General features: G+C 45.7%; 1 protein-coding gene across 1 annotated transcript in view; it reads left to right on the forward strand.

Annotated features, from left to right (window-relative positions):
• Positions 1 to 25,716, forward strand: part of LOC124555358 (extensin) — a 220,100-nt gene that overhangs the window by 154,884 nt on the left and 39,500 nt on the right. Inside the window, exon 2 of the mRNA XM_047129241.1 lies at positions 1,218 to 1,361. Within this exon, the coding sequence (XP_046985197.1) occupies positions 1,218 to 1,361 (144 nt within the window). The remainder of the gene's footprint in view (positions 1 to 1,217; positions 1,362 to 25,716) is intronic.

A 25,716-nucleotide genomic window follows, 5' to 3' on the forward strand; every position in this document is an offset into this window, starting at 1 on the left:
GACATCGCGGTGAACGCACATTGGAAGCGTGCATTCGTCATCGTCATACTGGCATATCTCCCCAGTATGGGGTGCCATTGGTTGCACGTCTCGGTCACCTCTTGTTCGCATTGACGGCACTTTGAACAGTGGACGTTACATTTCAGATGTGTTACGACCCGTGGCTCTGCACATCATTCGATCCCCGCGAAACCCTACATTTCAGCAGGATAATGCACGACCGCATGTTGCAGGTCCTGTACGGGCCTTTCTGGATACAGAAAATGTTCGACTGCTCCCCTGGCCAGCACATTCTCCAGATCTCTCACCAACTGAAAACGTCTGGTCAATGGTGGCCGAGCAACAGGCTCGTCGCAATGTGCCACTCACTACTCTTGATGAACTGTGGTATCGTGTTGAAGCTGCATGGGCAGCTGTACCTGTACACGCCTCCAAGCTCTGTTTCACTCAATGTCCGGGCGTATCAAGGCCGTTATTACGACCAGAGGTGGTTGTTCTGGGTACTGATCTCTCAGGCTCCATGCACCCAATTTGCGTGAAAATGTAATCACATGTCAGTTCTAGTATAATATATTTGTCCAATGAATACCCGTGTATCATCTGCATTTCTTCTTGATGTAGCAATTTTAATGGCCAGTAGTGTATTTTGAAACCCCAAATTTTGAAAACCCGTCAAATTCCCGACTGATAGCGATCTCTGACATCTAGCAATGACATCTTATTACTATGATTTGGATCTCGGTTTAAGTGTGTGTCATGTTTAGTGCTTCTCAATACTAGTCTAGATGAACTGTGGTATCGTGTTGAAGCTGCATGGGCAGCTGTACCTATACACACCATCCGAGCTCCGTTTGACTCAATGCCCAGGCGTATCAAGGCCGTTATTACGGCCAGAGGTGGTTGCTCTGGGCACTGATTTCTCAGGATCTATGCACCCAAATTGCGTGAAAATGTAATCATATGTCAGTTCCAGTATAATATATTTGTCCAATGAATACCCATTTATCATCTGCATTTCTTCTTGATGTAGCAATTTTAGTGGCCAGTAGTGTATTTACCTGGACACAGTGCCGAGACTGCTTCAGCTGTCGCTAATCCCCCGGCTGTATCCGCCAGTATCCGGTGTTCGCAAGCCCCCGCGTCCGACCACATCGTGGAGAGCAGCACAAATGAGTCTCGGAACAGAGGAGCAGTGCAATGTGGCCGGTGTGTTGCAGGCGTGGTGCGGCGCAGCGGTGTCGCAGCTCCGCGTGCCCGCCGGCCGCGCCATCCTGTCTCCCCGTGGGAAGCGGCCGGGGTTCCCACTCGCTGCTGCGCCAGCCCCCTCTGCCGCCACCACTTTCGCCGAGCCACTGCCTCAGGTAAACTACGTCTGTTTTCCCTCAACAGTAAGCAAATCACCGCCACGTCCTCTCACGCGACGTGAAAATGTCCACGAGGAGGAACTGCTGACGTTATAGTGTGGAATGCCATGTTCTCCTACGTTGCGTAGCTTGAAAGGAAGAATCCGCCCTGTCAGATAATTTATCCCACACTAGGTTGAATGGGTAAGCAGGGATGGCTAGAGGACAAATGTAAAGATGTAGAGGCGCGTATCACTAGGGATAAGTGTGGTGTGCGTACTGTAAGACCTTCGGTACACACACCATCAGATTATTTGACTTGTCGCTCTAACGAAGTAGGCGAGTGTCAGCAATATGTCTCGTGGTCTTATCGTGGCGTGTTTATCGTCTGCCGTTAGGTCAGACGATAGAAATGCCACTTGCACGCTGAGAGTAGCAGATTGACGGTGACCAACTTTAAACAGAACTTAATTTTCACACACATGTATTAAAATAATAAAAATCATAGACATTACGTAACGTGATTCTGGATGATGTTTACAATTGATAATCTGAAGTTCCTTTGGTCTTGGTACGTTAATCTTATTCTCACATATCTCTGATACTTGACAAAGTGTCTATTCATTTATCTTCATGGCTATGTACAGGAATATGATAATCTTATTAGGCGCAGACTGAAACTTGACTATAGACTGGTGCAGCCTAATGCAGACGGGTACAGACTGGTGCAGAGAAATGCAGACTGACTAATCGGAGGTCTGTACACTCGTTATAATACCTCGCGCGTTCAGGTATCACTGCGCGAGTGTGATCCGCGATGAGAAAAGGTTCTACGCTAGCAGCAATCTCAATGGCTGCGTTACATATTAATACGCGGATCGGCGGAAGCAGAATTTGGTCCGTTTCGAAGGCAGCGCCATCTCATAGTACGGAGACGGGCGAGCGCTGCGCCTGCGCTGTTGTGCTTAGCGGGGCGCGCTCTAGTGGGAAAGTTGTGTACGCGCTGACTACGCGGAACTATGTACACAACAATAAGATAGATACTGCCTACAGGAAAATTAAAGACATCTTTTGAGAAAAGAGAGCACTTGCATGAATATCAAGAGCTCAGATGGAAACCCAGTTCTAAGCAAAGAAGGGAAAGCAGAAAGGTGGAAGGAGTATATAGAGGATCTATACAAGGGCTTGGGCAAACATTAAGGAAACGTGATCACAATACATCTGGGGAGTCTGTTTCCGCCAGTGTCTGAAGGTATTTTGTCCTACACTGGTTTGCTTACGACTAATAGACAGTCATCCAACCTAGAGATGGTGTACAGTAGAACTGTCAACATCACTGTTCGGTAGTTCGTGAAGTCGATTTCCACGTTAAGCAATTAAAACTACAGACACATAGAATACAGCTTTATAACCAGTTATCAGTCCTGATTACCTGGTGTTTGTGCACTGTCACACAAATAAACTAAATTTACTTTAATTCTCCTGAAGATGGTGGTTTATATCCTATGTCAATCTGCCTTAGTACTCATAGAAGTATAGGACAAATAGTGGCCGAGCGGTTCTAGGCGCTACAGTCTGGAACCGCGCGACCGCTAAAGTCGCAGGTTCGCATCCTGCCTCGGGCATGGATGTGCATGATGTCCTTAGGTTAGTTAGGTTTAAGTAGTTCTAAGTTCTAGGGGACTGATGACATCAGATAGGTCCCATAGCGCTCAGTGTGGTGTCACCGCGACACCACACTTGCTAGGTGGTAGCCTTTAAATCGGCCGCGGTCCGTTAGTATACGTCGGACCCGCGTGTCGCCACTATCAGTGATTGTAGACCGAGCGCCGCCACACGGCAAGTCTAGTCTAGAGAGACTCCCTAGCACTCGCCCCAGTTGTACAGCCGACTTTGCTAGCGATGGTTCACTGCCTCCATACGCTCTGATTTGCAGAGACGATATTTTAGCATAGCCTTCAGCTACGTCATTTGCTGCGACCTAGCAAGCTGCCATATTCAGTAATTGGAATGAATTCTGAACAGACAATATTGTGAATCATGTACCATCAAGAGCGACGTTCATCATTAATTGATTAAAGTTAAGTATCAAACTAATTACGTCCGCTTTCTCTATTCTAATTCCTTGTCATGTTCCAGGCCTCACGTCAGTATAGTTCTTCCCTCCTCACGCCAGCCTGGTTGAGCTAAAACGCGTGCGTTTCGGCCTCCACTAGTAACACGGTGTTGGCTCTTCTGCCAACACAACACTCAGAGCCATTTGAACCATTTTTGTAGGACAAATACCATAATGCCTATTAGCACATCAATATTACCACCAACGGCAAATGCTTTTTATTAATGAAGATTATTCAAATGGCTCTGAGCACTATGGGACTTAACATCTATGGTCATCAGTCCCCTAGAAATTAGAACTACTTAAACCTAACTAACCTAAGGACATCACACAACACCCAGTCAGCACGAGGCAGAGAAAATCCCTGACCCCGCCGGGAATCGAACCCGGGAACCCGGGCGTGGGAAGCGAGAACGCTACCGCACTACCACGAGCTGCGGACTGAAGATTATTCTGTCCAGTAGCAAAAACCGTCGGTTAAAGGCCAAGGTGACAAAACTGCCAGTCACGGGATCTTCTGGTGATACCTCCTATATGTGAAATGGCTCTGAGCACTATGGGACTTAACAGCTATGGTCATCAGTCCCCTAGAACTTAGAACTACTTAAACCTAACTAACCTAAGGACAGCACACAACACCCAGCCATCACGAGGCAGAGAAAATCCCTGACCCCGCCGGGAATCGAACCCGGGAACCCGGGCGTGGGAAGCGAGAACGCTACCGCACGACCACGAGATGCGGGCTCCTATATGTGACTGAACTATTTTGTGTGTGCACTGTGACATGGATGTCCCAGACCAGTGGGATTAGACGTTGATTCAGCAATGACAAGCAACACACACTCAAGGTGCCAACACTTTCGGTTGTACCCTCTAAGTGCTGATGTAACTTCATTCTTTTGTGTGTGTGCTGCAGCATGAACACTCCAGTGGCCAGGGGTAGGGTTGATGTGACTTTTTTCCTGTATGTATGACGTTACTCAAAACACATATTAACGGAGGAAATTCACTTCAGAGTCATCCAGACCACTTTATAACAAGAGGGGCACTGGTTATTTAAGTAATATGTACGATGTTAAACAAAAGATGGTGAGGGGACGTCACGGGATTACAGACAAAATTGTCAGTAGACGCTGGCAGTTCAGTGGAGACTAACCTACTGCAATGGATTTGGTGATGAGACATGTAGCTGTATCTGCAGTGACTGTAAATTCAACCATTCAAAAAAAAGAAATGTTCAAATGTGTGTGAAATCTTATGGGACTTAACTGTTAAGGTCATCAGTCCCTAAGCTTACACACTACTTAACCTAAATTATCCTAAGGACAAACACACACACCCATGCCGGAGGGAGGACTCGAACCTCCGCCGGGACCAGCCGCACAGTCCATGACTGCAGCGCCCCAGACCGCTCGGCTAATCCCGCGCGACAATTCAACCATTCATCGCCAATGTGCGTTCACGCTCCTGCAAAACACCCAATTCTATATGTATCGACAGCAGTAAATTCCGCGCAACTGAAACTGTCAGAGAGAACAACGAAAGAATCGTTTTAAAAATTAGGCAAACGGAGAGCAATAGACACCCTTTTATCATCTTTCAGCGTATTTCTCGTTATTTCATCTGTAAGAGAGTGTCACTGAAATGAAACAGGATTTGGGCGGGACATCATTCAAAGAAAGGCGTTTTTCGTTGCGACGGAATCTTCTCACGAAATTCCAATCACCAACTTTCTCCTCATAATGCGAAAATATTTTGTTGGCACCGACCTACAGAGGGAGAAACGATCACCACGATAGAATAAGGGAAATCAGAGCTCGTACTGAAAGATATAGGTGTTCGTTCTTTCCGGGTGCTATACCTGATTGGAATAACAGAGAATTGTGAAGGTGGTTCGATGAACCCTCTGCCACGCACTTAAATGTGATTTGCAGAGTATCCATGTAGATGTAGATAATAATGTTAATATGTAACCACGTCGTATCTTCCAGGGTATGGTCTCTGCTGGTGCCTCAAATGACGTAATATTAAATTCTTATTCTGTCCAGCTCCAGAGTGAATCCTTCCCACTCAAGTGTCTGAGTTATAGAAGATGATAATAAGGGCGAGAACGAAGGGAAGCTCGTATCTTATTGGGTATCCCGCCATTTTATTGTGCTCCCATTGACAGAGAGATAGGGAGGGCTTTCACATGAATTTTATATCAGTTGGCCACTGTCCCACAACTGCTTAAGATGTGGGGGGATTCCCCCGAGTGAGTTTGGCAATTCCCGGCAGTTTCCTGGGGAAGCATGAACGGGGTTGGCGTTGAATATAAGGATCCCATGCGTGTAACCTTACACCGGATGTATAACCTGATACCGGATGTAATAAGATTTTTATCTTGATTCGAATCAGCTTTGCTATCCTACTGATGTTTCTGGCGCAGACAGATGGCTCCCGCGGATGGATCGATGACACGGCTGATATAACTGTGACTTGCTCGCAGGCAGGCAGCATCTGTTCACTGAAAGGTCTCCGTAGTCATTCTGCAAGCGCCTATGAATATCTGCGATGCTCTGGTTTCCCGCCAAAACAAACTCAATGACAGCTCTCTGCTGCTCCATAATAGACGCCCTTTTGAAGGCTCTGAATGAAACCACCACCTATCGGTTCATTAAACTATAGGGGATGAAGCGGGAATATTCCACTATGTCCTATAATGAATTCTGGATTTTTGTTTCAACCGAAACTGGCAGACAAAAAAAAGTGTTGCATTATTTATTGAACGCCCCTCCTATACAGGGTGGTCCACTGATCGTGACCGGGCCAAATATCTCACGAAATAAGCGTCAAACGAAGAAAACTACAAAGAACGAAACTTGTTTAGCTTGAAGGGGGAAACCAGATAGCGCTTTGGTTGGCCCGCTAGATGGCGCTGCCACAGGTCAAACGGATATCAACTGCGTGTTTTTAAATAGGAACCCCCATTTTTATTACATATTCGTGTAGTACGTAAAGAAACATGAATTGATTAGTTGGACCACTTTTTTCGTTTTGTGATAGATGACGCTGTAATAGTCATGAACGTATAAGTACGTGGTATCACGTAACATTCCGCCAGTGCGGACGGTACTTGCTTCGTGTTACATTACCCGTGTTAAAATGGATCGTTTACCAACTGCGGAAAAGGTCGATATCGTGTTGATGTAATAGTCACAAACATATGGCTCACAATTTTAGACGAGCAGTTGGTAACAGGTAGGTTTTTTAAATTAATCCATCATGTTGGAAGTACATCGCCATTCTGTCATGCAGTGAAACATCTTGTAGTAACATCGGTAGAACATTATGTAGGAAATCAGCATACATTGCACCATTTAGATTGACAACGATTCTCGCTCAATTTGTCTGCTACTGATGTGCGGATTAGCCGCGACAGCAGCTGAAACACCTACTTGGGCATCATCTTTGTTGCAGGTCGTGGTTGACGTTTCACATATGGCTGAACACTTCCTGTTTCCTTAAATAACGCAACTATCCGGCGAACGGTCCGGACACTTGGATGATGTCGTCCAGGATACCGAGCAGCATACATAGCACACGCCCGTAGGGCATTTTGATCACAATAGCCATACATCAATACGATATCGACCTTTTCCGCAATTGGTAAATGGTCCATTTTAACACGGGTAATGTATCACGAAGCAAATACCGTCCGTACTGCCGGAGTGTTACGTGATACCACGTACTTATACGTTTGTGACTATTACAGCGCCATCAATCACAAAGCGGAAAAAGTGGTCCAACTAATCAATTCATGTTTCTTTACGTACTACACGAATATGTAATAAAAATGGGGTTTCCTATTTTAAAAAACGCAGTTGATAGTCGTTTGACCTATGGCAGTGCCATCTAGCGGGCCAACCATGGCGCCATCTGGTTTCCCGCTTCAAGCTAGACGAGTTTCGTTCTTTGTAGTTTTTTCGTTTGACGCTTATTTCGTGAGATATTTGGCCCGGCCACTGTCAATGGACCACCCTGTATAAAAGGGTCCCTGTTTATCTGACATAATTAAATCGTTGCCCTCCAATACTTGTATAATGGTCAAGGAATTCATTATCTAAGTGAAACTACCTGACAGACTAAAACTGTATGCTGGACCAATACTCGAAGTTGAGACCTTGGTATATCGCGGGCAAGAGCTCTACCGACTGAGCTATCCGTGCAAGACTCAGTACCCGTCCTCACAGCCTTACTTCCGCCAGTACCTCAGCTACTACCTTCGAAACTTCACAGAAGTTCTCTTGCGAAACTTGCAGTACTAGCACTCCTGGAAGAAAGCATATTGTGGAGGCATGGCTTAGTCACAGTATTGGGTATGTTTCCAGAATGAATTTTTCACTCTGCAGCGAAGTGTGCATTGATATGAAACGGTTTGCTCAGAGTCTCGTTCTGGCACACAGTTTTAAGCAGAGATTTCGAGGAAAGAGAGCTTGAATCAGTTGTCCTTAAGCCAACTGTATTTTGGAGGTATGTGGACGACACTTTCATAGTGTGGCGCCACGGAGAAGATAAATTGATGAAGTTTCGTCACCGCCTCAACTCCATTCATAACATTCCGTTCGCTACTGAAACAGAGAAGGACGGTTGTGTGCCTTGGATGTCTTGGTTAGACGAAAGAATGATAGCTTTCTGGCGCATTCAGCGTATCGTACTCCCGCTCATACTAACTTTTATTTGCAAGCCTCAAGTTGTCATCACCCTTCGAAAACTATGAGCGTGCTTGAAACACTAGTACACAGAGCTCACAGTGTCTCAGATCTAGACAGTTTGTCTAAAGAACTCGGCCACCTAAAGCCAGTGTTCATAAAAAATGGATACTCTGCCCGGTAAATTAACAGAGTACTGTCAGTCAAAACCGAGAGTCAGGAAACGGATAAAGAAGAGAACACGCTCACAAAATCTTTAACTTATCTTCCTTTTGTGAGAATCATTTCATTTAAAATACAGCAGTCCTGGGTAAATTTCAGGGGAATGTGATTTTTGTCCACCATCTTACTGCGGAAGACCGGAATTTACAAAATATCTTGTCAGTGTTGGGGCAACGGCCTTGCCGCAGTGAATACACCGGTTCCCGTGCGATCACTGAAGTTAAGCGTTGTCGGGCGTGGTCGGCGATTGGATGGGTTACCATCCAGGCTGCCATGCGCTGTTGCCACTTTTCGGGGTGCACTCAGCCTCGTGATGCCAATTGAGGAGCTACTCGACCGAATAGTAGCGGCTTCGGTCAAGAATACCATCTTACGACCGGGAAAGCGGTGCGCTGACCCCACGCCGCTCCTATCCACATCCTCCACTGAGGATGACACGGCGGCCGGATGGTACCGGTAGGCCACTCGTGGCCTGAAGACGGAGTGAGTTTGTCAGTGTTGCATGTCTTACATAGGACAAACCATACGCATTGTGAAAGAACACTGAACGGAACGTCAACATTGCACTCGATTTTTGCAACCAGTCAAGCCCGCTATTGCCGAATACCATATTTCCACTGGACAAATGTTCAAACGATGTGAATTCCTAAGGGACCAAACTGCTGAGGTTATCCGTCCCTAGACTTACACACTACTTAAATTAACTTATGCTAAGAACAATACACACACCCATGCCCAAGGGAAGACTCGAACCTCCGGCGGGAGCGGCCGCGCAATCCGTGACATGGCGCCTCAAACCGCGCGTACACTCGGGGCGGCTAAGCTGGGCATTCAAAGGAGTGTAATAAAACTATGATTCTGACCACAGCAACATCTTTTTGGGAATCCATTACTAAAAAATCCTTGGAAATACGCCTAGTGTAAAATCTGATGAACCGTTATAGCGGATACCAGTTGGACAGTGCATGGAACCCCATCATCTCCACGATTCGTTCTAATTGAAGATGACAGATTGCGCCAACGACAGTGGCGACCGGTAACGCAGACGACAGTTCAGTTCCGAGGTTCCACCAGCGAGGGTGTTGCCGCTAGGAAGTGTAGTCCGCCTGCCCGCTTTATTTTGATGCATGCGCGGGATACTCTTAGCGCGCCGTATATTGCGGAACGGAGCAAAATAAAAATGGTTCAAATGGCTCTGAGCACTATGGGACTCAACTGCTGAGGTCATTAGTCCCCTAGAACTTAGAACTAGTTAAACCTAACTAACCTAAGGACATCACAAACATCCATGCCCGAGGCAGGATTCGAACCTGCGACCGTAGCAGTCTTGCGGTTCCAGGCAGCAGCGTCTTTAAACGCACGGCCACTTCGGCCGGCTGGAACGGAGCAGGTTTTCGTCACACACAATGCACCTCAGGCTGTTCAGTAAGACATACAACATTTACACACCTTGCGTATACACAACATGTTGATTTTTGGCTGGGACATGACCCTCACCGAAGGATGATGTGCAAGAAATAAATTAAAAAGGTTCCCAGCCCCTGGTTCCGACCAAGGTTATCGGGAGGTTTCCCTTGGTTGTAAGGTGTATGCTGGAATTGATAAGCCCCACCCATTTATTCCCAATTGGGATCCCCCATCTGTCGGCCGTAGTGGCCGTGCGGTTCTAGGCGCCACGCTGTGGAACCGAGCGCCCGCTACGGTCGCAGGTTCGAATCCTGCCTCGGGCATGGATGTGTGTGATGTCTTTAGGTTAGTTACGTTTAATTAGTTCTAAGTTCTAGGCGACTGATGATCTCAGAAGTTCAGTCGCATAATGCTCAGAGCCATTTGATCCCCCATTTCCCCAGTGTCAGCTTCTCTAATAATTTTCTGAATAGCACCACGACCCTTAATGGAACGGAAACCTAACGAATCTAAGGACATCACACACATCCATGCCCGAAGCAGGATTCGAACCTGGGACCATAGCGGTCGCGCGGTTCCAGTCTGAAGCGCCTAGAACCGCTCGGCCACCGCGGCCGGCCTCGCTACTGTGACCTTATGTTCACTAATCCCTGTATTCGTCATGACGCTCTCAATTAGATCAGGATTATTTGTGGCTAAGAGGTCAAGTGTGTTCTCGCAACCATTTACAATTCGTGTGGGCTCATGAACTAATTGTTCAAAGTAATTCTCACAGAAAGCATTTAGTTCAATTTCGGAAGATGTTTTCTGTCTTCCACTGGCTCTGAACATGTGTTTTCGCCAAAGTGTGTGATTGTAAGCGCAGTAGCAAGTCTCTCGCTTACATGTGTGTCCCAACTTTGTGGTGCTACGACTTGCTGTTAAAATGGTTCAAATGACTCTAAGCACTATGGGATTTAACATCTGACGTCATCAGTCCCATAGACTTAGAACTACTTAAACCTATCTAACCTAAGGACATCACACACACCCATGCCCGAGGCAGGATTCGAACCTGCGACTGTAGCGGTTCCAGACTGAAGCGCCTAGAACCACTGGACCACTCCGGCCGGCTAGAGACGGAGAAGAAGCTCGGGTTGTGTCAAAGATGGGGAAGGATGTCGGACATGCCCTTTCAAAGGAACCATCCCGGTATTTGCCTGGAACGATTTAGGGAAATCACGTTAACCCTCAATCGACATTACATGAAATGAATTCGCAGTTGCGAATATGAGCAACCACCAGCTGTGAAAGGGGAGGACGGCAATGTAGCTCTGTTCCGGACCGCAAGTCGAACGCGGATTTCTCGTTTTACGCGAGTGGTCGCCTTAACCACTTCAGCTATCCGTGCACAACCCACGGCCAGACCCAGACTTCCATATGTGATCGTTCCTGCGTCACATCCTCTACTCAAAAACAAATAGAGAAGATCCAAAGAAGAGCGGTGCATTTCGTCACAGGGTTAATTGGTAAGCGTGATAGCGTTACGGAGATGTTTAGCAAACTCAAGTGGCAGACTCTGCAAGAGAGGCGCTCTGCATCGCGGTGTAGCTTGCTGTGCAGGTTTCGAGAGGGTGCATTTCTGGATGAGGCATCGAATATATTGCTTCCCCCTACTTACACCTCCCGAGGAGATTACGAATGTAAAATTAGAGAGATTCGAGCGCGCGGAGGCTTTCCGGCAGTCGTTCTTCCCGCGAACCATACGCGACTGGAACAGAAAAGGGAGGTAATGACAGTGGCACGTAAAGTGCCCTCCGCCACACACCGTTGGGTGGCTTGCGGAGTATAAATGTAGATGTAGATGTAGATTATGTAATTATCATACAGGGAAGGACATTTAATTGAATATCGCTGCCTGCCTGCCTGCATGCATGCGTGTCCGAAGGAACATTGCATCGTTAGTCTTAGCAACACAGGCACTGTAATATCGTATCCTAAATCTGGATGGTCCTGCGCGGATTTGAGCCGTCGTCCTCTCGAATGCGAGTCCAGCGTGCTAACCACTGCGCCACGTGCGGATAGAGGAGCGCTCAATAGTATCGACAGCACTGGCGTGGCGTGTCTTTACGTAACAAATGAATGGTACAATCCGACATGTCGAGGCCTATCCTGAAATTTTTCCCACAGGAAAAATACATTGAAAGAAATGCACTGTCATAATTTTAGCTGCTAAGCCGCACTGCAGGTATTTAAAGAAATGTGAAAGTTACTCATTGATGCCTCATAAAGAACAGCTTATAACAGCGGTTTGCACAGCCCTTCCTGCCTGGCGTGCGAATCGGCTTGTAAGCAGACGCAGCCGTGATAAGAAGACGTAGCGCTGCGTGCACCCATGCGAATTTTAAGCCAATAAGTCACACCAGAAATGTCTCGAATCATTAATTTCCTGAATAACTTGCAATTCATATCAACAGCTAAACTGTTGCAGATGTAATTCTTAGACACGTGTCTTGCAGAGGAAAGAAAATCAAGGTAGTGTATGATTTTACATCATAGACGACTTCTATCAATCAGGACTTTAATTTGTTGACGTTAAATATTGTATAACAATTCCTGTAGCACAGTTCTTATGAGAATTTTTGATTAATGTATATTTTTCTAACAATGAAACGATTCCTTGTTTATTCGTCGCAAAAATGCGAGTTGTTAAAAAAAAAATGTTCAAATGTGTGTGGAGCCTTATGGGACTTAACTGCTAAGGTCATCAGTCCCTAAGCTTACACACTTCTTAACCTAAATTATCCTAAAGACAAAGACACACACCCATGCTCGAACCTCCGCCGGAACCAACCGCACAGTCCATGACTGCAGCGCCTAAGACCGTTCGGCTAATCCCGCGCGGCAATGCGAGTTGTCTGTTGGATGTCTAAATCAAACGTTTTCCTTACACCAGGCACACCTAACAAAGGAAAAATTAATGAGTCAGGCATTTCACAGTAATCACTACTTCTATTTAGACAGAATTTAAAATGCAGTAAGAAATGGTTGTCAACGTTGTTCTGTGTACCAGGCATACTCGATCAAATTCGCATAACATGGTGGTACAAACTGTCAATGCAGAAATGTCTGAAGTACAAAAATACTGTTCCGCTGATAAACCTGAAATGACGAAGAGCTAACAGAAATTATGTTGTTGTTGTGGTCTTCAGTCCAAAGACTGGTTTGATGCAGCTCTCCATGCTACTCTATTCTGTGCAAGCTTCTTCATCTCCCAGTACCTACTGCAACCTGCATCCTTCTGAATCTGTTTACTGTATTCATCTCTTGGTCTCCCTCTACGATTTTTACCTTCCACGCTGCCCTCCAATACTAAATTGGTGATCCCTTGATGCCTCAGAATATGCCCTACCAACCGATCCCTTCTTCTAGTCAAGTTCTGCCACAAATTTCTCTTCTCTCCAATTCTATTCAATACCTCCTCATTAGTTATGTGATCCACCCATCTAATCTTCAGCATTCTTCTGTAGCACCACATTTCGAAAACTTCTATTCTCTTCTTGTCTAAACTATTTATCGTCCACGTTTCACTTCCATACATGGCTACACTCCATACAGATACTTTCAGAAACGACTTCCTGACTCTTAAATCTATACTCGATGTTAACAAATTTCTCTTCTTCAGAAACGATTTCCTTGCCATTGCCAGTCTACATTTTATATCCTCTCTACTTCGACCATCATCAATTATTTTGCTCCCCAAAGAGCAAAACTCATTTACTACTTTAAGCGCCTCATTTCCTAATCTAATTCCCGCAGCCTCACCCGATTTAATTCGATTACATTCCATTATCCTCGATTTGCTTTTGTTGATGTTCATCTTATATCCTACGGAAATTATATTGCCCGACAATTTCCTGAAAAATGCTTTAGGCCGCCGAATTTTTTTTTTTTTTTTTTTTTTTTTATCGAGAGGCTGAATCACACAATAAGTTCCCCGTGGAATTCGAAATATTAATAGTCTTATCGCCGTCCTTTACAGACAGTCGTGCCGATATTTCCAGGCCAACAGCCCAACAGAAGCAATGATGTTTTTCGTTTTTTTTTTGTGAATGGTAAGAAGTCTTTTAGAGATGTTTCCAACTAAACAGTCCTTTTATTTCTAATTTGTCTTGATGTTCCGAAAGACTGCGGAATCAGTAATCCACTGATACCAATACCATTGTAGTATACGCATGTGTCATATCATTCATCGACTGCGCCACCGACTCCGCCTTTTTTTCTCTTGGAATGATAAAGTTTGGTTTGCACGAAACTTGACTGATTGACTTTATAAGCAGCATTTTAGCGGATAACAAGAAGCTTCGTTCAAAAATGTTCAAATGTGTGTGAAATCTTATGGGACTTAACTGCTAAGGTCATCAGTCCCTTAGCTTACACACTACTTAACCTAAATTATCCTAAGGACAAACACACACACCCATGCCCGAGGGAGGACTCGAACCTCCGCCGGGACCAGCCGCACAGTCCATGAGAAACTTCGTCTTCATGTCAGCTACGAATTTCTCTATAGCATAGCCTGTAGATGAAACCTCCTCTACAAATTTACTTCAGGTAAACAACGTAATTTTTCGACTTCCTTTTCCGAATAATTTCCTGAATCTGTTTAATTAGGTCGGAGGATCTTGGAAATCAGTGACGTTCATCTCACCTGCAATTCATAGCGTCCAGTACCGTAGATTTTCCTCGGAGATGGTGCAGTTCTAAGTCTTTCAAATGGTTTTCTTTCACACTTTTGCTGGTTTGATTTCGGCGCATATTTCGTACTTTGTGCAAATCTTTCTTCTGTTTATACAGTTCATGTTCAGATTTTATGAAATCAAACCGGCTTTGGACACTGCTTGTGTACAAGCGTTTTCTCCCTCTTGCGCTTAACCAAAAGTTTTATAGCCTTTTCTTTCTCACTGGAAGTTATTACTGTACATGTTCACTTTGGGTTTGGAAGGTACTCTATTTTTGTTTTGGACTTTATTTTGCACAACAGTCGTTCGAACCACAATTCACGGAATCGTGCAAGATATTCCCTCTTTCGTCTAATGTTTCCTCAGTTCCAAACGAAATGTCAACATCATTCGAGTGAATGTTCGAGAAATTAAGTAATAAATAACACATATGTTTTCGGGAGAAGTAGGTGATTTCGACTGCATACCACATTCTTCATATTTAATCTTTGCAAAGCTGGCCGGCCGGAGTGGCCGTGCGGTTCTAGGCGCTACAGTCTGGAACCGCGCGACCGCTACGGTCGCAGGTTCGAATCCTGCCTCGGGCATGGATGTGTGTGATGTCCTTAGGTTAGTTAGGTTTAAGTAGTTCTGAGTTCTAGGGGACTGATGACCTCAGAAGTTAAGTCCCATAGTGCTCGGAGCCTTTTTTTTTTTTTTTTTTTTTGCAAAGCTGAAAACATTAATTGGGCACCACATTACCGCGAAACTCCGAAATCTGCACAAAGACAAATGTTATGAGCTAGCATATGCGAAGCAATAGCAAAGAAGATTAATTCAGTTTTATCTTCATTGTTAACACTTAGCAATACAGCAAAGGTAACTGCTAATTATTAAGAATATTAAATGATATTCAAATGTATATATATTCCTAAGGGACCAAATTGCTGAGGTCATCGGAGCGGTCCCTAGACTTACACACTACTTAAACTGAAGTATGCTAAGTACAACACACACCCGTGCCCGAGGGAGGACTCGAACCTCCGGCGAGAGGGGCCGCGCAATTCGTGGCATGGCGCCTCAAACCGCGCGGCCACTCCGCAAGGCTAATGTTAATTGAATTTCAAATTCGAGCAAATAGTATCTGTGAACATTTGTGACAGCAGAACTATCAACAGAAACTGAAATTCGCTTTACAAATTGCGATCGCGTTGCGGCATGTTCACTGTTTGCCGATGTCTCGTCAACCAATAATATGTACCCGCTGTCTTGCACATGCACTCTCTTTTACAACTAGGACAGGGGTGTTCATTTAGCTAGCCGCTTGGCTAGCTTTGAATTTGGTAAACTTCAACCGTTTTTTAAAAGCACTTACAGTGTGTCGGTAGCAGCTACAATTTTGACACTGTGTTTCCTTCGGTGTATTCTTACTGTGTTAAAAATTTCAGGCCACGCTTCTGTATGTCGGAATGGACATGTAAGACAGTTGCATCGGTTCCACTCGAATAGGCCTCCTTCGTTCAGCTTTCTGTCTAGCAATCAGTTCGCATTACTTTGAGAGGTTCCATGCTCTCTTTTGCCTGTCTCCTCTCATTTTCATCAATTTTATTAATGTTCTATGTCATTGCATGGTAGTAACAAACCGAATAAGGTTATTTTAGTGAGAGTATTTGAACTGAGAGCTCAAAAATACTTTTCACTTTATTCCTAAACATGTTGGGTTAGTTCCATGGGTGGCCTGTGCGAGCCGAGCATCGGAGGACGGCACACGGCATTTCCGGTTGGGGGCTGCACTTCCCTGAATTCTGTGGGGTTCGTACAATAGACTTGAGCGCCTGGCGGAACGACTGACGTCGGTCGAGTTTCGCCTGTTGCATGCAGGGCGAAACGACCTGCGAGACGTCCGAGTGTCGCCGCAGTTTATGTGTTTACCGTTCCGGCGCGTCCGGAACGAAGATTCCTGGCACCGACTGACTGCATTGCCCTCTTGATTCTGAGAATATTTGTGGACTGTGCCCTGCTGGGTGCGACTGTCTGGCACCGGATGGCCGGTGGTCTAGGCAGGTTGTTTTCATAGCCGGTCAAACGGCAAGTTCAGTGCCCTCAGCTGAATAGCAGAGGCATGATTGGTCAACTTAAACTGAGGCTAGTTGACGTCATAAAGCCCTGCTCGAAATTGGAGGGAACGGTCCCTATTGGCGCGAATGATGTTCTGAGACAGTGTGGGGGAACTTTGGAATCAGAACTGAATGCTGATTCGCAGTTCTCGAGGAGAGTAGGGAGTAGAGCAATGTTGGCTTCGTTCTTGCATCGCATCACGGAGGATTGGGGATCTGATCTTCATCGGAGTCGGACGGTTTTGCGACTTGGTCGCTCGTTTTCGGAAGAACTTAGAATTCTCGGACAGCCTTCGAGGCCAGGGGCTGACACAGAGTTGCTGCACGGCAGAAGTCGGCACCTACATCATCAGGGCGCTGCCTACCGACGACGTGCTGCAGATTTCAGTACTGGTACAGTATTTTGCGGCTGCGGCATTGTAGGACCTTATCAATTTTATACCGAATCCCTCAGCAGCACGCGCGCTCGCTTTGCTACAAGTACACCTTTCTTCTTTCTCCATATGATCCCATTTGAGCTTTCACTGCTAATTGCGATACTGCTATATAGTCGGGAAATTAATATTCGATTCATTAGGACCTACAGTCGTTATCGTCAATCTATTGCATCACAGAGATGTGGATTTATGTTCTGATATACAGTACATCTCAATGTAATATTTAATCCGCATATCATTTCGTAGATAAAGGCAGAATCCCATTTCCTGTTGTTTATTATGATAAAGTTCTCCTTTTTTTGAGTAGATTGCGATTTTTATTAAATTATTGTGAGTGTGCACTCCTTATTTTACCAACTAGCAGGGTCCACCATCATTTCCTTCCGTTACCGTTGTGCGCATAATTAATTAACTGGTAGATAAGGAGGGGGGTCGAGTGCATGACTCGTTCCCATGCAAGATTCGTCTGAGTTAAAGAGGTACAAACTCTTCTCCACACCGGCACCTCGCAACTTTACAGTGCACTGTGTAAATCTAGTAGCATGTTTGTATTCCTGGGCAGGTTAATACCATATTACCTCCTAACGGGACAGAAGCAGGAGACCGCAATTGCAAAATGTGCTTTAATTGTACCTCTGCATCAGGAAGGCTATTCAAGTTGGACAGTAGCAAGAAAAAATAGCCTACACTAATTACAAGTGGTGTATACATTGCCGCGGTCAAAGCAAACTACTTCCAATGCAAGTGTTTCGCGATCTACGAGTAGAACACCCAAAGTAACATCATACACGGAGACAGCACATATATCTTCAGAATAAACGTCAGATGACACGTACTACACTGAGATTCGCAAGGAAGTAAACACTACGAGAGCAGAATGAGATTTTCACTCTGCAGCGGAGTGTGCGCGCCGCACGGGATTAGCCGAGCGGTCTGAAGGCGCTGCACTCATGGACTGTGCGGCTGGAACCCGGCGGAGGTTCGAGTCCTCCCTCGGGCATGGGTGTGTGTGTGTGTTTCTTGATATGAAACTTCCTGGCAGATTAAAACTGTGTGCCGGACCGAGACTCGAACCCGAGTTCGAGTCTCGATCTGGCACACAGTTTCATATCAGCGCACACTGCGCTTGAGAGTGCAAATCTCATTCTGTAAACATCCCCCAGACTGGGGCTAAGCCATGTCTCCGCAATATCTTTTCTTCCAGGAGTGCTAGTTCTGCAAGGTTCGCAGAAGAGCTTCTGTGAAGTTTGGAAGGTAGGAGACGAGATAATGGCAGAAGTAAAGCTGTGAGGACGGGGCGTGAGTTGTGCTTGGGTAGCTCAGATGGTAAAGCACTTGCCCGCCAAAGGTAATAGGTCCCGAGTTCGAGTCTCAGTCCGGCACACAGTTTTAATCTGCCAGGAAGTTTCATATCAGCACACACTCCGCTGCAGAGTGAAAATCTCATTCTGGAAACATCCCCCAGGCTGTGGCTAAGCCATGACTCCGCAATATCCTTTCTTCCAGGGGTGCTAGTTCTGCAAGGATCGCAGAAGAGCTTCTGTGAAGTTTGGAAGATAGGAGACGAGATACTGGCAGAAGTAAAGCTGTGAGGACGGGGCGTGAGTCGTGCTTGGGTAGCTCAGCTGGTAGAGCACTTGCCCGCGAAAATAGGTCGCGAGTTCGAGTCTCGGTCCGGCACACAGTTTTAATCAGCCAGGAAGTTTCAGTATGAGAGCAGCTCGAATCTCTGTCTCAACAGTACAATGAGATTTAAAGGGGTGCAGAGCGACCAAAAAGCTTTCACTACACAAACAAAAGTAGGTGAAAAGATTGAAATGGGTACAGCAACATAAAAAGTGGAGCGTGCAGCTATGAACCGAGGTATTATTCATGGACAAATCTAAGTTTGAGATATTTGGAAGCCGTCGTCGAATGTCTGTTCGTCGACTTTGTGGAGAACGTATGAAGAGTCAAGGGGGGGGGGGGGGGGGGGGGGTCGGTCATGGTGTGGGGAAATGATAAAGTCGGTGATCTAGTGAGAATTAATGAAAGGAAGGATGTTACTGGAAACTAATGAGTAATGCAGTTCCATCTAACAAGAGACTAATTGGCCGTGTGTCTGTTCTGCGGCAGAGAAATGTGGCGAAATGAAGAGTACGATTTGGCGAAGTCAGTCACCTGACGTAAATCCCATTGAGCTCTTATGGAATGAACTTGGCAGGGAGGTCATAAAACTGAGGTCATCTGATGCTGAAGATCATTGGTATAATTTGCAGACTGTTGGACTGCTATATTTACGTAAACACTACAAAATCTTATTGGTTGAAATGGCTCTGAGCACTATGGGACTTAACATCTGAGGTCATCAGTCCCCTATAACTTAAAACTATTTAAACCTAACTAACCTAAGGACATCACACACATCAATGCCCGAGGCAGGATTCGAACTTGCGACCGTAGCGGTCGCGCGGTTCCAGACTGAAGCGCCTAGAACCACTCGGCCACTCCAGCCGGCCAAAACCTTATTGCGAAGAGTTTGTGCAGCTGTCCTGTGGGGAAAGTGTGGATACTTTGAGCCGGCCGAAGTGGCCGTGCGGTTAAAGGCGCTGCAGTCTGGAACCGCAAGACCGCTACGGTCGCAGGTTCGAATCCTGCCTCGGGCATGGATGTGTGTGATGTCCTTAGGTTAGTTAGGTTTAACTAGTTCTAAGTTCTAGGGGACTAATGACCTCAGCAGTTGAGTCCCATAGTGCTCAGAGCCATTTGAACCATTTGATACTTTGAAGAGGCTAAAATGTAAACCATATTGTATTGTACAACTAGAGAAAATTTTTATTTTGTTTCTGTATTTAGTTCGTACGATGTGCTTGTTCATTGAAATAAAGTATGCAGTTTTTATCGAGGGCGATTTTCTTTTTCCGTAAGTCACTCCAGTGTCCACTGACGTCTGAGCAACATCAAAAAACCGTCACCTCCTATAATTTCGTATGACCATATACGTCTCGCGCACAAATAGCAACGGATTTATCAATAATCATCTCCTGAACAGATTTAAGAAAAGTCTTCTCGTAAATACACAAGACGCTAGTTTATTAGGCACTCATGGACGGCAGCAAATATGCCAGTGCCACTTGTCCCTTTAAAATTAGCATAAATTTGACTGCACATCTAACACAACACAAAATCAACATTTCACTCAGCAGCATCCACTACAGGCTTAAATACCGTTCGAACTGAACTTATAAGTTCGTTGTAGATTTTGTCGTTTTATATTCACCACAAATTACGATGGTCACTCCAAAATAAGTGCATACTATTTTTGTAAAAATATAGTTTTCTTTCTGCATGTGTAAAAGTTTTACAGTGTGTAGATACTTCCTTGCCGCTTGTTTTCAAACTTAGTTCAACCTGTTCCCGTGAGTGGTGCCGTCACAGCATGTCTTCAAAATGGCTGCTACATTTGACTTTCGTCAGAAGCAACGTGCTGTCATAGGATTCCTGTGCTGTGAAAACGAGACAGTGGGAAACATCCACAAGAGGTTGAAAAAGGTGTATGGAGATGCTGCTGTCGACTGCAGTACAGTTAGTCGGTGGGCAAGCAGGTTACGTGATGAAAGCGGGCACAGCAATATTGAGGATTGTCCTCGCAGCGGCAGGCCTCGTACTGCACACACTCCAGACAATGTGCAGAGAGTTAACGAATTGGTGACTGCTGACAGACTCATCTCAGTGAACGAATTGTCACACTACGTTGGTTTAGGGGAAGGAAGTGTTTGCAGGCTACTGGAAGTGTTGGCATTAAAAAAGGTTTGTGCCAGGTGGGTTCCCAGGATGTTCAGAGTGGCTTACAAAGAAACAAGAAAAACGGCATGCAGCGAATTTTGGAACAGTACGAGAATGGTGGAGATGAATTTCTTGCAAGAATTGTGACAGGTGATGAAACATGGCTCCATCATTTTTCACCAGAGTCGAAGAGGCAATCCATGGAGTGGCATCATGCAAATTCACCCAAGAAAAAAAAAATTCAAAACCACACCTTCTGCTGGAAAAGTTGTAGCTACGGTGTTTTCGATTCCGAAGGACACTTTCGTGTGGACATCATACCAAGTGGAACCACCATAAATTCTGATGCATATGTGACGACACTGAAGAAACTTCAAGCTCGACTGAGTCGTGTTCGACCACATCGGCAAAAGCAGGATGTTTTGCTGTTGCACGACGATGCACCGCCACACGTTAGTCAAAAAAAACATGGAAGCGATCACAAAACTCAGATGGACAACACTGAAACACCCGCCTTACGGTCCTGATCTGGTTCCATGTGACTATCATCTCTTTGGGAAACTGAAAGACTCTCTTCGTGGAACAAGGTTTGAAGATGATGACTCCCTTGTGCACGCTGCCAAACAGTGGTTCCAGCAGGTTGGTCCAGAATTTTACCGTGCTGGTATACAGGCGCTGGTTCCAAAATGGCGTAAGGCAGTTGAGAGGGATGGAAATTATGTGGAGAAATGAAAATATTGCTCCTAAAGGATGTATCTACACGCCGTAAAACTTCCAAACATGTAGAATAAAAGATGGTTTTTTTTTAAAAAATAGTGTGCATTTCTTTTGGAGTGACCCTTGAGAAGTTTTTCTTAATCCCCTTTTATTGATATGATGTCCTTAATTTGCAAACCACGGTTAATTTCCCCACACATTTCTGCAATAAGAACGAATTGAAAAGCTGGTGATAATGTAAATTGGCCTACACACTCTGCCGTACCGCTCGACTAACAGTGCCATACCTGCCGTTGATAGGCAGTAGCTACCACCAGCCCGGGTTGCGGTGACGTCAGGGCGCGGTTCGAGACGGTCATAGCTGAGTACGGAGCGGCTTCTGTGCATATACATCAACAAATCGGACAACTTAAATCACGGTCTGATGAGGGACACTCCAAACATCGTAGCTCCATTCTGTTTGTCTCCATAGTGACCCATTTTACCGAGCTGAATCCATACAACGGATAGGTACAGGGTGTTTCAAAAATGACCGGTATATTTGAAACGGCAATAAAAACTAAAGGAGCAGCGATAGAAATACACCGTTTGTTGCAATATGCTTGGGACAATAGTACATTTTCAGGCGGACAAACTTTCGAAATTACAGTAGTTACAATTTTCAACAACAGATGGCGCTGCAAGTGATGTGAAAGATATAGAAGACAACGCAGTCTGTGGGTGCGCCATTCTGTACGTCGTCTTTCTGCTGTAAGCGTGTGCTGTTCACAACGCGCAAGTGTGCTGTAGACAACATGGTTTATTCCTTAGAACAGAGGACTTTTCTGGTGTTGGAATTCCACCGCCTAGAACACAGTGTTGTTGCAACAAGACGAAGTTTTCAACGGAGGTTTAATGTAACCAAAGGACCGAAAAGCGATACAATAAAGGATCTGTTTGAAAAATTTCAACGGACTGGGAACGTGACGGATGAACGTGCTGGAAAGGTAGGGCGACCGCGTACGGCAACCACAGAGGGCAACGCACAGCTAGTGCAGCAGGTGATCCAACAGCGGCCTCGGTTTTCCGTTCGCCGTGTTGCAGCTGCGGTCCACGTATCGTCTCATGCGCCAGAGTTTACACCTCTATCCATACAAAATTCAAACGCGGCAACCCCTCAGCGCCGCTACCATCGCTGCACGAGAGACATTCGCTAACGATATAGTGCACAGGATTGATGACGGCGATATGCATGTGGGCAGCATTTGGTTTACTGACGAAGCTTATTTTTACCTGGACGGCTTCGTCAATAAACAGAACTGGCGCATATGGGGAACCGAAAAGCCTCATGTTGCAGTCCCATCGTCCCTGCATCCTCAAAAAGTACTGGTCTGGGCCGCCATTTCTTCCAAAGGAATCATTGGCCCATTTTTCAGATCCGAAACGATTACTGCATCACGCTATCTGGACATTCTTCGTGAATTTGTGGCGGTACAAACTGCCTTAGACGACACTGCGAACACCTCGTGGTTTATGTAAGATGGTGCCTGGCCACATCGCACGGCCGACGTCTTTAATTTCCTGAATGAATATTTCGATGATCGTGTGATTGCTTTGGGCTATCCGAAACATACAGGAGGCGGCGTGGATTGGCCTCCCTATTCGCCAGACATGAACCCCTGTGACTTCTTTCTGTGGGGACACTTGAAAGACCAGGTGTACCGCCAGAATCCAGAAACAATTGAACAGCTGAAGCAGAACATCTCATCTGCATGTGAAGCCATTCCGCCAGACACGTTGTCAAAGGTTTCGGGTAATTTCATTGAAAGACTACGCCATATTATTGCTACGCATGGTGGATATGTGGAAAATATCGTACTATAGAGTTTCCCAGACCGCAGCGCTATCTGTTGTTGAAAATTGTAACTACTGTAATTTCGAAAGTTTGTCTGCCTGAAAATGTACTGTTGTCCGAAGCATATTGCAACAAACGGTGTATTTCTATCGCTGCTCGTTTAGTTTTTATTGCCGTTTCAAATATACAGGTCATTTTTGAAACACCCTGTACATACACAGCAGACGACCGCATGCTACCATAACTGCGGACTCTACAGCGCTCGAAGACGACGAGTGTGTTGGATGATGAGGGTGACTAATATCTTGTCTGATGAACTTACGAGGGCTGTTCGGAAAGCAAGGTCCGATCTGCCGCGAAATGGAAACCACAGTGAAAATCAGAAATCTTTTATTCGCAACAGTTAGCCACACCTTCCAGCTACCTCTGTAAATACTCGCGGCGAGATCTATTTACGAAATTTCAGTCACCAACTTTCTCTTCCGAATGCGAAAACATTTTGTTGAGCCCAACCTACATAGGTAGGAATGATCATCAAAATAAAATAAGAGAAATCAGAGCTCGAACAGAAAGGTTTAGGTGTTCGTTTTTCCCGCGCGCTGTTCGGGAGTGGAATGGTAGAGAGATAGTATGATTGTGGTTCGATGAACCCTCTGCCAAGCACTTAAATGTGAATTGCAGAGTAGTCATGTAGATGTAGATGTAGAAAATGTTGTCTTCGTAGCCAGCGGTTCATGTGAGCAGAGATGAACAACGGAGGCTACAGATTGAGTCTGTATTGTGGGTGATTCAACACTTCCCATCGAAAACGCTGCAGGAGCGCCTTCATTGCCCCTGCAGAAAGCGGCTGAAAATTGCTTTGAAGAAAGAAATGCATGACATTTATGTTATGTGGGCTGCATACCTTCAGGCGAAATACCTTATGAGATCCACATACCTGGGTGGAGACACTTTTGTTTTAGACATTTCTACGTGATCAGTTTGCGCTCTGGACGGAAAAGAGCTACGGAAGCGATCAAAAAAATGGTTCAAATGGCACTGAGCACTATGGGACTTAACTTCTAAGGTCATCAGTCCCCTAGAACTTAGAACTACTTAAACCTAACTAACCTAAGGACATCACACACATCCATGCCCGAGGCAGGATTCGAACCTGCGACCGTAGCGGTCACGCGGTTCCAGACTGTAGCGCCTTTAACCGCTTGGCCACACCGGCCGGCTACTGATGCGATCGACAGGCAAACTAAAAACACTGCTCAACACATCTGTGCAGTTCCATCGGATTTTCACAGTGGTTTCCATTTCGCACCTAATCGGATCTTACATTCCGAATATGCCTCGTAGATTAGTAACTTATTTTGCAATTACACTACTGGCCATTAAAATTGCTACACCAAGAAGAAATGCAGGTGATCAACAGGTATTCATTAGACAAATATATTATACTAGAACTGACATGTGATCACATTTTCACGCAATTTGGATGCATAGATCCTGAGAAACCAGTACCCAGAACAACCACCTCCGGCCGTAATAACGGCCTTGATACGCCTGGGCATTGAGTCAAACGGAGGTTGGATGGCGTGTACAGGTACAGCTGTCCATGCAGCTTCAACACGATACCACAGTTCATCAAGAGTAGTGACTGGCGTATTGTGACGAGTCAGTTGCTCGGCCACCATTGACCAGACGTTTTCAATTGGTGAGAGATCTGAAGAATGTGCTGGCCAGGGCAGAAGTCGAACATTTTCAGTATCCAGAAAGGCCCGTACAGGACCTGCAACATGCGGTCGTGCATTATCCTGCTGAAATGTAAGATTTCGCAGGGATCGAATGAAGGGTAGAGCCACGGGTCGTAACACATCTGAAATGTAAGGTCCACTGTTCAAAGTGCCGTCAGTGCGAACAAGAGATGACCGAGACGTGTAACCAATGGCACCCCATACAACCACGCCACGTGATACGCCAGTATGGCGATGAATACACGCTTCCAGTGTGCGTTCATCGCGATGTCGCCAAACACGGATGCGACCATCATGATGCTGTAAACAGAACCTGGATTCATCCGAAAAAATGACGTTTTGCCATTCGTGCACCCAGGTTCGTCGTTGGGTACACCATCGCAGGCGCTCCTGTCTGTGACGCAGCGTCAAGGGTAACCGCAGCCATGGTCTCCGAGCTGATAGTCCATGCTGCTGCAAACGTCGTCGAACCGTTCGTGCAGATGGTTGTTGTCTTGCAAACGTCCCCATCTGTTGACTCAGGGATCGAGACGTGGCTGCACGATCCGTTACAGCCGTACGGATAAGATGCCTATCATCTCGACTGCTACTGATACGAGGCCGTTGGGATCCAGCACGGCGTTCC

The sequence above is a fragment of the Schistocerca americana genome, chromosome X (genome assembly GCF_021461395.2).
Source record: "Schistocerca americana isolate TAMUIC-IGC-003095 chromosome X, iqSchAmer2.1, whole genome shotgun sequence".
NCBI lineage: Eukaryota > Metazoa > Arthropoda > Insecta > Orthoptera > Acrididae > Schistocerca > Schistocerca americana.